The sequence below is a fragment of the Oryza glaberrima genome, chromosome 2, assembly GCF_000147395.1.
Source record: "Oryza glaberrima chromosome 2, OglaRS2, whole genome shotgun sequence".
Taxonomy (NCBI): domain Eukaryota; kingdom Viridiplantae; phylum Streptophyta; class Magnoliopsida; order Poales; family Poaceae; genus Oryza; species Oryza glaberrima.
Window position 1 is genome coordinate 7,799,738 of NC_068327.1, and position 13,934 is coordinate 7,813,671.

The window sequence follows — 13,934 nt, forward strand, 5'->3', positions numbered from 1 at the left end:
ATACATCGAGTGGATCGATACAGAAAATCCCGTTCTCGACCTAACCACTTGTTTACAAGAAGGTCGCTGGTATTTCGCATCCGAAAGTACTGAGCAATACTTACAGAGAAAAGCGGCTTATGAACGACAATGTCGTGAACAACAAAGCGACTGGCGGGTGCTAACTACGGCACTCCCTCCATGGGAAGCCCGTCCAAGATGTGTGGTGATCGTTGTCAAGTTCTTCGTTCCATAAATCCTATAACATTGGGTCTAAGGTTCTTTGTTTGTCCAAATATTCTTGACGACGATTTCATGGTAAGAATATTTTGATTACATGAATCCTTATTTTCTCACAACATTTACTAACTTTGCTTGCTTTACATCTATTCTTTCCTCACACAGGAACCACCAAGGAGATGTCAATACAGAGAATGGATAGACACCAGAAGGGTTCTAACTCCACCTAGCCATGTTGTGCAACTTGAACTACCAGAGCAATACAGGGTTACTTAAGCGCGGTTTGAGAGAGGAGAGGGATCCTCACGTAGGGGTTAGCTATTATCGGACAACTTGGCATATTGAAATTTCTACTGTCATGCTTCCTTGTCCCATTACTACATCGTCGTTCTGTCCAACTATTGCACTACCTCCCTCCTAGTTCGAATCTAATATCATCTATGTAACCGCAATGCAAATAGTTGTATCATGTTCAAATTGTACTACTATTTCTTCATGTTACATCATTCTCCTTGTTTAAGTCCATATAATGTTTCTACGACCCAGACTGCGATAGGCCTATACAAATTATCCGAGTACTAATACGTCGAATAAGGTACAAAATAATACCTCACTTAACATATGAAATTGCGCAACAACCAACTTCAATACATTTTTATAACAATATTAACAAGTTTTACCAATAAATACTTCTTTATTTATTATTAACATAACATAGAAAAATCCATTGGGGCGGCAAGGGACCCAGATGTAAAAAGTACGGCCGCAAGCTCTTTATGGGCGGCCAAAATTGCAATTAGCCCCTTGCCGCCCTCTGTATGGGCGGCAAGGGCCTAATCGCAATTTTGGCCGACGGCGGCAGACGGCGCGGTCGGCCCACCGTCTGCCACGTCAGCTTGCCGCCCACCATTGGGGCCGCAGGGGCTATTTCTGCAATTTTTTTTTGGTCGATAGATTATTTCTGTAAATATTAAAAAAAATCTAAAAAGGAAAAAAATTCCAGCCTGAAAGCTACCAGATCCATCCAACGAAGAGCTACTGCAAGTTTGTACTGTAGCAAAATGAAACCGAGCTGGATGTCAAGCTCAAACTTCTCCGGGTGACATCAGCTTTCGAAATTCACACGTACTAGCAGGCAGGTGAAGTTAGCAGAGCACATGAAGTGTCACAAAAAAACGTTTCGTGCTTCGGTAACGATCTCAATCGCGTAAAATAGTAGACCCATTAAGTTTCTTCACTAATCAACAATGCGAAGGTCATTGGTTTTCCTCTTGCACTGAAAATGGTACTCCCTCCATCCCACAATATAAGGAGAATTTTGAGTTTTTCTTACAACGTTTGACTACTCATCTTATTCAATTTTTTTTTTGCAAATATAAAAATAAAAAGTTGTGCTTAAAGTACTGTGGATAATAAAGTAAGTCACAAATAAAATAAATAATAATTCTAAAATTTTTTGAATAAGACGAGTGGTCAAACGTTGCAAACAAAAACTCAAAATCCTTTATATTAGTAGTGGGTCATATGTGTCTACTCTGTGGCAATAAGGAAAGGAAGTCCCCTGAAAGAAAAAAGGCATTTGAATCAGTTTCACAACAGTAGGTAGGCATTTCAATCAGTTTCCCAATAACAGTAGTTAAACCAAAATTTACAGAGGAACCGTCTCCACAGGCTAAGTTCACACGGCACTTACCAGCCACCTCTCCTAGAAAAATAATCACAATCCAGAGACACCGCAAGAGCTAGTGCAACAGCCCTTTCAGGTAAAGTCAACTGGCGAACAACATGCAGTTCATCGATCTGTGACCATCATTTGTGACATGGATCTCGATCAGGTAAATAGCAGTTAAGTAGGCAAGCTGTGTGTGGACTGTGAAGTACTAAAATGAGAACAGCACTTACATCTGAAGCGAGACCAAATTTACGGTTTAGTCCTGCATCACCAAATCGAATTGCATACTGGCCAGCATCTGTGAAGAGCTGCAGTGAACCAAAGATACATTCAGTCCTGTTTTTTTGGAATAATGATACATTCAGTCCTTAAAAGCTCAGTCCCATTATTTATGCAGGCTAGAAGTAGCAGTGCAACAAATGAAAAAAATGCACTTTGAAAAGATGTGGGGTGTGGCATCTGCCATCAGCTGCATCAAACTGCACAAATATGTGGAGTCACCATAAAGCAAATTCAAATTACTGCACAATGAGTCTGTCCTGTGTAATTGACGAGTTCTGTAAAAAAAAACTTTAAGCAATGTAAAAAAGCAACACCGTCATATAAATTTGGAAGGGCAGCTCTTACTATCAATCTGTAAATAATGAATCTATATGTATCTAGTTTTTCTTGTCAGATAAGCATGGAATGCCCACCGACATAAAAGAAAATGCATATTATTTGACAATTCTCTACTAGAAAAGACATTTACCTCAAAACCGATTCCCCTCCAATTACGATCAATCTGGGCTAGTACATTGTCATCCTCATCTGTGAGAGTAAAGGTCCAGTTCCAAAATCCAGGATTCTCGACCACAGCAAATTGCCTATTCCTAAAGAACCCAAAAGGTGGCAGATCAAGTGTCAGGCAGTAAAGCAATACTAAAAGGTACACAAAGAATTGAGTAATTTGAGTCTAGTCGAAGAGACAAGGAAATGCAGAGATCAGAAGACCAAATTACCCTAAGTACAGGTCATAAATTCTACGCCAGAGATGCCAACGTCTGTGGACTACACCTACCTCCTAACCAAATTGAAACCGTTAAACAATGTCAGTACATTCCTGCACATTTATCTGGGGGCAAAATTCCCATCTAAATAAATTTGCACAAGCAAGTAAAGAAGTTTTGCATACCTTGCCATTCACTTCTGCATAAATGGAACTGTTGATAAGCCAAAATGGCCGTCGAACCTGAAATAAATGGTGTAAGAACATATTTACAAAGGAGTGCAGTAATAGCTTTATTATAAAATAGTACCGTAAAGATCTCATTGCCCATAGCATCAGTAATTTCTGCAACAAATGGCCTTCTTGAGCGAAATAGCTGAAACATTAGCAAAATGTTTCTTGTACATCAAAGATATGGAATGGGTAAATAAACACATGACCTTTTTGCACGACAGTTATACAAACTTGATACATATTTACTCCCTCCGTCCCATAAAAAACCAACCTAGTACTGGATGTGACACATCCTAGTACTATGAATCTGGACGTACCTCTGTCCAGATTCGTTGTACTAGAATGTGTCACATCCAGTCCTGATTCATTTTTTTCGGGACAGAGGGAGTACTTTTTATCATCACAATGAAAAGCTATACAACAACAAGGCCAGATCAAATAAACAAGACGAACATGTACAATAGAGAACACTTCCTTTTAAACTACTGCTATCAACAGCTAGCTCAGGTTCTCTAATGATCTAACCTTTATGCTATACCTCAAATCTACCAGATCGATAAACAAATTATACATAAAGCATTCTACATAAAACAAATTATACATAAAGTAGTTGATATTTCTCTGAAAGAAGATGTAAAGTATGTTTCCATTAAGTTGAAACAGAACAAAAGCACAGATATAACCCATCCCTCAGTATCCCAGTAACCACTTAACATGGTAACATATTGATATGTTAGATGATTAAAAATGGGAGGGAAAATATTTTTTGACAAAAATTCAAACACCCACAAGTTACAGCCTTGCATAACCTGCATTCCCTTCCATATCTCTAGTTTCTCAGTCTCTACAGCTAGATACTACAACTCCATTGTGAAATTTTATATAACACTACATTCTACACATTGAAATTCTACATAACATTGCATGAGTCCCACCACATTCTACACATAATGAAATTTTACATACCACATCACAGCCACCCTAATTGAAAGTTTGTAGCATTGATCATTACAAGAAAAAGGTGGCAAGAGACTCCTTGCCCAGCAAAGAGAGCAACCAAAAAATCATTCAACACAAAAGAAAAGGAGTCGTTACCGGTGCTATAGCTAAAAGAAGGGTTATCTGTCTAACCCACTAAAAACCAACAGCTGTTCTTTAACACTAGGAAGAGAAATGCATAACTCGATAGGACATGATGCATGATATATGAGACCATGATAATGTTTTATACAGAAATAAAATAAAGTCGATGCTGACTAAGCACACTAGTACAAATATCACATAGCATAATAGTTAATTTGAGAAGTTCAACATATTATGAATTTATGACACTGGTTTAATATTTAGAACAGGAAATCATATATGTTCGAACTTAAGTACTGGTACGCAGAGAATTTAAAGAATCAAAATCCTGTCTCTATTCCACTAAGTTACTTTGAAGTAAAAAAACAACGCCATGAAACATGGACTACTACAGTATTAACTTTTTTTTTTCGCCAGGAAGTATTAACTTATTTAGGATAAATTAATCACAAGCCATACCTGCCTAAATATGACATTGCTTTTCTCTCGAATGAAACCAACAGGCTGGAAATTTGACGAAAAATACAAGTCAATAATGAAGCCAAGACAATAAAATAATACAACAATAGAGTAATACAGCAATGGAACCAATGAAAATCTGAGTACACATACTGATTGAGGAAAGAGCGGATCCATTATGATATATCTACTCTCCTGCAGTATGAGTAATAACAGTAAGTGATAACAGGTTGAAAGTCTGAAACAATCAAAGGACATAATTCAATAACTGGGAGAAAATATCAATGTCCCAAATAAATGTGCATATATTCAGGAAGCACAGAATGAATTGTGTAACTTTGTTGCTGGTAAAATGAATTATGTCACTTTTTTCAGTTTTTTAGCCGAGAAACGAAGCACTTATTCAAGTATGTGCTATCCTCCTTGAATCACATGAAAATTGCCTGTTGTTTTATACAGTAACAAAAACAAAATAGCAAGGACAATTGAACACAGTTACTATTTCATTTCCAAACACAGCAAGAGAAGCATCCTAGAGTCGCAACTTCAGTACACGTAAATGAGTAAATGACTCACAGATACATTACCTGCTCAAAAGCCAACATGATATTTGCCCATTCTATGTCCCTAGCGATCAGGAGGTTGGCCCTTGAGAGGAGAGGCTTCAGTTTGGCCTGCAAACCCACAGGAAAGTACTCTCAGTTAATCAAGTAACTCTAGATAATGATTACACATAATTTCAACATGATGAAACAGCTCATGTAGGATAAACATTGACCATTAAATCTAACTGTAAAGAGGTAAATAAATAAATATAGACAATTAACTGATTGGTTAATATCCTTCCATCCCCCCTGCCCACAAAAGTGTCCATCTTGTTCATTCAAAAAATTGGTTTCCATCTTCATCCTATATCCTATACCCTTCAAACCTATCCAACTATTCTGCAATAGAAATTTACCAGCAATTCCAAAATTGGGGTATAGTAATTCATCATTCACTCTTTCAATCTGACATGTCATAGTTGCAAAACGTATATGGATTCAACGATAGCATCAACAATCAGACTATGTTGAATGACAGTGCAAAATAACAGTGGAACAGACTATAAACAGATAAATAAATCCCGCTTGCCTCTACTGGCGTGAGGTCCCGATCGTCGTGCTGGTAGCTCCTCGACGGCGCCATGGCGAAATCGCCGAACGAATCCGCACCGCCGCCGTCGCTGGTCGCGACCGCGCGCCACCCCCACCGCCTCGCAACATCCCTTTGCTTCCTCAACTCCTCGGTCCACAGCTTCCGTAGCCACTCCCGAGGCACCACCGTACCATCGCCGCCCCCGCGGCCGCTCGCGAACCCATTGGATCCTCCGACATGGCTGCCGGTGGTCCTTGCTGTGGCCCTCCCAGCCGCAGCGGCGTGGGAGAGCAGCCGGAGCAGCCACCTCATCGGAGCGAACTGCAGAGGCGGGGGAGGTTAAGAGGTGTTAGGATTCTATAAGAGAAGGTTTCATCGCCGCCCCCGCGGCCGCTCGCGAACCCATTGGATCCCCCGACATGGCTGCCGGTGGTCCTCGCTGTGGCCCTCCCAGCCGCCGCAGCGTGGGAGAGCAGCCGGAGCAGCTACCTCATCGGAGCGAACTGCAGAGGCGGGGGAGGTTAAGAGGTGTTAGGATTCTATAAGAGAAGGTTTCGGTGTGGTCGTGGAAATGGGGTTTCCATGCTCCACGACGTTAACGATGGAGGTTAAGAGGTGTTAGGATTCTATAAGAGAAGGTTTCGGTGTGGTCGCGGAAATGGGGTTTCCACGCTCCACGACGTTAAGGATGGGGTTTCGGTGTGGTCGCGGAAATGGGGTTTCCATGCTCCACGACGTTAAGGATGGGCTTTTGCTGCAGGTACGGCTTCCGGAGGATTAAAGTGGGCTCATTTCCGACTGGGCTATGTTGGGCCAACTGGGCCGTGGGCCAACTACCGTCTTAATGTTTTTTTCCATTTTTCAAAATGGGCCTTTGCGAAATGTGTCATACACGTCCAAAGAAAATAGAGAATTGCACCTATACATATCATTGGAGCATAACAAAAGTAGAGTCTTTTCATACACTAGCGAAATGCCCGTGCATTGCAACGGATGAAAACAATTTTAATAATTAATCTATCATACGGTAAATCATCCGTTTTACTCATTGATATTTAATAAAAATAACGTGAAAATATTTAGAAATACATCAATATCATTGTTTATTAATAATATTTTTTCCTTTAATAATTTTAACTTGCATTTTATTATGTTATCACTTAAATATAAATTTACATTTTTCTTTAATTTTATATATGAATCGTACTTAAACTTTATAAAAATATTGAATTCACATTGTTTCTAACATTCTATTGTTATTAGATTGTACTTGGCATATATCATTTTGTTTTTTTTATTCTAAACTATAGTTAATTTGAATTTATTAATTACCTAATTTAAATATCTATATTATTAGTCTAAATTATTTTTAATATTAAAAGTTATAAAATATTATAGATATATCACAATGTTTTAGAGACGGGAAGACAAAGTAAATTCGATGGTTTCAATTTATAACTTGATAAAGAAAGAATGCTAAATTAGATTCATGCCAAGTGGCACAATATGTCTTATAAAATTTATAACCTAATAAAGAAAAAAATGTTAAATTAGATTAATGCCAAGTGTTACAGTATGTCTTTTAGAAAATTTTGTGGAATGAAAGCTCCTTATAAGAATATACCTTAATAAAAAGATATTTTGTGTGCTATGAGTAGTTTGTGGTATAGATTCTTCTTAAGAAATTTATGTGAGTTTGGATGAGTACAAATTATGAGCTTACATTTTCCGTTCTAATGCAACTATTCTAACATTTTCCGTTCTAATGCAACTATTCTAAGAGTGTTTGGATGAGATTCAGTAACAAAGTTACATCGGCTAAAAACAAAAATCAAAATTAACAAGTTGAAAGTAGGTGGAACTGGGCAGAGGCAGATCTAACCCTGTTTCGGTTGAACCCCCAAACTTTTTCGAGGGATAACGCAGAATAGCTGATGAGGTGTGGGTAGGGAGGGATGCTCACCGGCGAGCGACGATGCGGTGGAAGCAGGAGGACGCCGGGCGCCACCTCTCCTCGCAGGATGGGGATCGGCGCAAGCGGCAGGCGAGGAGACGAAACTCGAGGCCGAGGCCGAGGCCGGATGGGATGGATTAGGATGCTCACCGGTGAGCGAATGCGGCGGGAGCAGGAGAACGCCGGCGCCACCTCTGCTAGCAGGATGCCAGCGGCAGGGCAGGCGAGGAGACGCGAGTCGAGGGCGGCGGGCGAGGAGACGGGACGGATAGGGGAGGCGGAGGTCGTGCAGCGCTCTGCTGCCGTATACTCATATGCACAGGCCCATGAGGCTGGAATGTTTTCATCTCCCAAAAAAGTTCATCTAAGGTCCTTATCTTGTCGTTGAGTTTTAAACGGTACTTAACCCTCTAATATTGTAAAACCGGATCACTTTTGATCCCAAGGTAGTATTGCTTTCTGGTTTTGTTGATATGGTAGTATTGCTTTCTGGTTTTGTTGACGTGCGGTTGAGTCCCACGTAGACCCCACAAGTCAATCGACAATCTTCTTTCACCTCACTCCCCTCTACTCCCATCTCAACCCAAACCTCCAGGGCATCCACCAATGGGTGGGGAGAATAGTGTCGGTCGGCGGAGAAAAGCTCAAGGCGGAGGCCGCCGGCTGACGTGGCTCCCAACGGCCGGGAGCGCTCACATCATGGACTTGCGTGCGCGGGGAGTGCGGCGCGGGTCCCAACTACAATTGCAATGTCGTCTTCACCTGTTCTTGCAAGGTGCTAGGTCTAAGTAATTTTTTTTTGCTATAAGGGCGCTTATCACTAAAAAAATAGTTTTTAGTATCTTTCCATATGGTCAGCGCAAACCGCATGTGAAAACAGGGTTTTCGCGTGTGGGCACATATGGTAGCTATTTTTTAAGAAAATGAACTATTACATATGCAACTGGTGAATCAGTGAAACAAAAATAATTAATAGCTAAAACTGGTTGAGTGAAAAAAATAATATGAAATGAAGGGAGTAAAGTATATTCTATGAACTGTTGGTGCTCACAAGATTTCTATACACTGAAAGACAAATTCGTGAGACCCACTAGCAAAAAGTCTATGTCTGTCAGCTTGAAAGACAACTAACTGCCATGGGTCTCATTTATGCGATAGGGGAGGCACTCATAGGTCACTGCTTGAGGCCACAGGCAGCGGGGCGTGATGTTGTCGTGCTCGGATTGGAAACTGAATTTTTGTAAGTGATTGTTTCTGTTTGACGTGGGCGGAAGAGTCGAACTCTTGCGGAGGATATGGAAACGGACCAAAAATTGTGTGAGACACGCTTTTCTATGACAGATGACAAAAACACTATTAATGTTTTAAGTAGATAATGATATATAACTATATAAGTCGTATTTTGCAATGAAATTTGGTAGGATCGATATATAAATACATTATAACCTATCTCTCAGTATTTTCATATTTTTTTACCGCCGTATACGTATATTTCAAGATTTAAATATCGTGGTTTTACATTATAAACAACAGTCATGAAAATTTTAAAAATATTTTACGAGCTTTGATAATGGTGTTATGTTTGGCCCTACAAAATGTCAGCTTTATAATATAACTCGTATAAAAAGAAACAAAGAAGATAAATGCTCGAGCAAACCAATTTTAGTAGTTCAAGGGGTACAATGAGGCAAAACATAGGTTAGTGGGTTAAGGGTGTTCTTTTAACTCCATCTTCCTAACTTATACTCACTTGTTTCCGATCTGCTAAACAGTGTATTTTATGTAAAAAAATATAAAGAAAAGTTGCTTTAAAAAATCATATTAATTTTTTTTATGCTTTTTAAACTAATATTTAATTAATCATGTACTAATGCGTGCTCTGTTTTACTACAGGCTAAATAGGAGGGGTTCCTAGCCCCTCTTTCCGAACTCAGCCCATATGAACCAATGAAATATTCTGGAGAATTAAAATAGATTTTCTTTCAAACCAATATAGTAATATGCTTGTGCTAACGCTACAATGATATTATATTTTGACAATCAGGCTTACAGATACAGATTCACGCCAAGATACAAGAAAATAAACATCCAGCCTGCATATTCATTATTCTGAAGCACAACCAAAAGCTACCAATGCAGTTGGAAATGAAGTTTTACATCATCCCTTCCTTCCCAACATTCTCAAGTTTAGTTAAAACTCTTTAAATTATGTTCGTAAAACTCCAGATATTCAGGAAGTTTAGAGGAAGAATGCCAACCGCTATTTCTCTCGAGAGCATCCTTTACTCATTTTTTCAGTTAACTCATTATTGCTCCATTAGAAGCAAAGAGTGTTGCCACCTTCATTTCAAAATCCCACACATTTCAAAGTCCTACACAATAATAACAAGTTTAATACCAAGACATAGTTATAGATTTTTAGTTTTGTATTAGCAAGTTTTTTGTTCTGCGAATGTTTCAGAATCCTAAATTGAACTGTATTTCTGATTCAGATCATAACCATCACAAAAACTCATAATAGATCAAAATGTTCGTATATTTGGCAGCATGATGGACCATGGGTGAAAATAGTGACCCAAAACATTTAGCTGTCTTTTAGTTTCAGCAGAAATTTTTTTAACCACTTTGATAATTCAACATATGATCATTACAATCATCAGGTTTAGTATAAAGATACAGAGATGCACATCAAATTGAGCAACAATATCTTCGGTTCTCTTTAATATTTTCCTCTTATAATTGAATTATAGAGTATCAAATGAACACCTCAAATGGTCAAATTTCATATTACCATTGAGTCTTGATTATTTCAAGATCAAGCCATCATGCAAAAGTTAAAATGCTTCCATCAATTCCCCACAACCAAAAGTACAAGACAATATATATTTACCCTGAGGCCTCCATGATGTAAGCTTCAGTTTTCTTATACCTACAGACATCCTCAAATGTAAAACACAATTCCAAAAGGCATGCCTTCCATCTGACAAATCCAGGGATAAAATCTCAATTGCTGGCACCTTGGTTATGTCTTCCATCGAGTACGGACACCACCCATGATCTACACAATCAACACGGTCTCATAAACATAAATTTAGCAAAAGACAAAGGATCAAATTAAACTTTCAACACTTTAGCCAAATGCATGTTGAAAATGACAAATATTCATGACTGGAAAGAGTATCTACTAAAAAATAAAATCAGATTATGGGCCTCAACTTTTTATTTTACTATGCTATAAGGAAATGTAGAAACTATGATATTTCCTAAACACAACCAATAGCACACTGAATTTTTCATGCTAACAATTAAAAGATGGAGATTAAACATGCCCAATGATGGAGATTAAACCTGTAGCCTCAAGAAGCTACAGGTGACATGCTGATAGTTACAAGACCTGAGCGAAGCAACATGAATCTGAGTTTTGCATAGGCAGAACAACATAAATTATCAGCAGTGTCTTACTCTATATTCCTCCCATTCATGCAGACCCAGAACCTCCAAAATATCACATATTTCACCACAATAGTTGTTACAATACTTAAAATGATAAATTTTCTGAATGAAGAATCACGTACACTACCAAAGTATTTTAATAATGTTGAAAAATAATGTTGTGTAAAGGTCAAAGAAATTCAAAACCAAAACATGCTTCATGTCTGGATTTGACTACAATAACCTCGAATCAAACAACTCATAAAGGATTTTCGCTAGAAGCATAAGTTGATCAACCTATATTCTGAATGCCATTGTCAATTAAACTCAACTCTAATTTGTACAGATGTATATAGGAAAAAGCAACAGAAACCGATGTATTCTAGCAAATCCTCTGTCAGATTGAAGAGATAAGAAATATATATTTATTCATAAAAATGGCCAATACTTTTTTCTATGAAAGGCTACCTTTCTAAAATGGCTCATTTTTGATAGTTCCTAACCAGGTTCTAAGCAGCCAGAAACCCTGACATTTCTATCTATCAGCCTATGACATTCCTACAAACCAGTTCAATTCACTCCAACGAATCTAACTGCATGTGCTTCTTCAACAAGTTCTGGATCCTATCCCAACCTGAAAAATCAAACAGGCTCAAAACCAGACTGCCGAACAAATTGCAAATTGTGGGGAATACGGCACCCGGGTTCCTCACGGTAGCAGCCCAAGTTAGGCTTCGGGGGTGGGCCAAGGGCCCATGACCGATATAGTAAGTCTAACATAGTTGGGCAAGAGAGGGAGATTATGGTAACAGATCCCCAATCATGTAATAGATGGCAAGTATCCAGATTGTGAGGATACGGGGCCTTGATTGGCGCCGGCGGCCTGAGATTGTATAAAGGAGGCCGGCGCCCTTCCGAAGGCCGGATTGTCTCCACAACCCGTGGGTCTTCCTTGGCTTCTCAGTTCATTTTCCACCCAGATACAGAGAAAAAAACACACTGGACGTAGGGTACTACCTCTTCTCGAGGGCCTGAACCAGGATAAACACCTGCGTCACCATCTCTCCTTGATCTAGCGTACCCCGTAAAATATATCGCCGATACTAGAAATCGACAGTTGGCGTGCCAGGTAGGGGGGCGCTCGATCGTTTTCAAGGCGGAGATGGCACCTACTGGCTTTGAGATCGCCAGCACCACCACTTTCCCCACCGCCACCCAAATCTCCTTCGGCGCATTCGACTTCCTCGCCGACAGTGCCGGCATACTCCGTCAGGTGAGCTCAGGGGTCACCGGGCCGGTTATGGCTTGCCGCTACGCTCCAGGAACCAGGTTCTCCTTCGGCAGCCTCGACTTCATCGCCACTGGCTCCGGCGTCCTCAAGCTGGCCCCAGGGGAGCCCGCGCCACCAATGACCACACCAACCATACCCCTCGGCATCAACAACTTCACCGCTTCCGCTGCCCAAGCACTTCAGGCCGGCAGAATCGGCACCAGCGTTTTAGCGAATGCCTCGTCTTCACACCGCTCGGGACATCATGGCAGCTCCAAGCGTCGACACAGGGCTCCCTAAACCGGGGATTCACCGAAACAAACAACCAGCAAACAGCTTTTAAAGGGAAGGGAGATAGACTGTGCCTTTCTTTCATTTATTTTTTCTTTTCTGCAAGGTAGGGGGCCTTGAGAGTTCCTATTGTGGTAGCAAGTTACTTCATAACCTGCTCAATTTGGCCTTATAGGGTCGGGAACTAATGAATAAAAAGGGTTGGATACCGCCCAACCACCCAGCCCTCTACCATATCTAGACAAATAGAATAGTCCTTTTATACAGAGCGGGAACTCGGATCCCGTTGGGCCGACTTCCTCGACGAATCCGCATACCCTTCCAACTTGGGCTCAGGAAGTTCGAACAACACGCCGACCTCAAGCCATCCGCCCTGCGAGATCTTCATCGTCTTTCAAGAGACAGACGAAGAAAAAAGGGAATGCGAAGAGGAGGAATGCCGTATCCAGCAACAATACGAGGATCTCACTCGGTGCCTCAACGAGCTTCGACAGCGCAGCCATCTCGCCGAAGACGCTATCCTCCAAGTGAAGCTGGGGGAGCACGACATCTTCACCACGCCGCAGAACAACATGATCGCCGCCAAGGCCCTCCTCGACAACATGCCGATCCCAGTCGACCCGGCCGTGAACACCACCATCGCCCAAGTGAAGGCCATGGTGGAAGCCGCCATCGTTGTTAACGACCAAATTTCGTAAGTAATGAACCAGGTTTGGCATTGGAATCGAAGTGGATTCGGCGAAGGACTGTGTTCGAAGAATAGAGTGCGCATCGGCTGCAGAGGCATCGATTGAAGTCTGCATCAGCTGAGATGGATCGGACAGGGGACAACCGATACAGCCGATTTCATTGAGATGATTATAAAACCGTTTCTGGAATCAATCAAGGTGCTGCGAAAGGATTGCCACGATGGAGATAAGCTCTCAGATAGGCAATTGTATCTATTAATTAGGATATTTTACGAAGTTTCCTTAGAGATATGTTTGGGCAAAAGTCTGCCGTAAAGACTTATGTGTATCTTAGAGTTTGTTAGAGATAAGAGTCGTGTCCGGCAAGGACTTATCATGTATCTCGGGTATAAATATAACCCGACTCCATGTAATTTACAACAACAGTTCAATAACACTCTCGGCGCATCGCCACCTTTTTACTTTCGTTTGTTTCGATGAGTTCTTGCTTTCGGGTTGAGCTGCAT

At 40.6% G+C, this 13,934-nt stretch overlaps 1 protein-coding gene across 1 annotated transcript; it reads right to left on the reverse strand.

Moving 5' to 3' along the window:
- Positions 1–893: 893 nt before the first annotated feature.
- On the reverse strand, positions 894–8,045 carry LOC127763922 (altered inheritance rate of mitochondria protein 25-like). Its single transcript, XM_052288729.1, has 12 exons — positions 7,756–8,045; positions 5,790–6,113; positions 5,243–5,329; positions 4,809–4,850; positions 4,656–4,700; positions 3,190–3,255; positions 3,066–3,122; positions 2,893–2,954; positions 2,643–2,763; positions 2,122–2,199; positions 1,913–2,019; positions 894–1,780 (listed from the first exon to the last, which is right to left on the reverse strand). The coding sequence occupies exons 2-12, from the start codon at positions 6,102–6,104 to the stop codon at positions 1,750–1,752; spliced, it is 1,011 nt and encodes a 336-aa protein (XP_052144689.1). The 5' UTR covers positions 6,105–6,113; positions 7,756–8,045; the 3' UTR covers positions 894–1,749.
- Between the last annotated feature and the right edge of the window lie 5,889 nt (positions 8,046–13,934).

Coding starts and splice junctions, on each gene's coding strand:
- LOC127763922 (XM_052288729.1), bottom strand. CDS start 6,104: ATGAGGTGGCTGCTCCGGCTGCTCTCCCACGCCGCTGCGGCTGGGAGG. Junction 4,701..4,808: donor ATCCGCTCTTTCCTCAATCA/GTATGTGTACTC, acceptor TCAAATTTCCAG/CCTGTTGGTTTCATTCGAGA. Junction 1,781..1,912: donor TTTTCTAGGAGAGGTGGCTG/GTAAGTGCCGTG, acceptor TTTTTCTTTCAG/GGGACTTCCTTTCCTTATTG.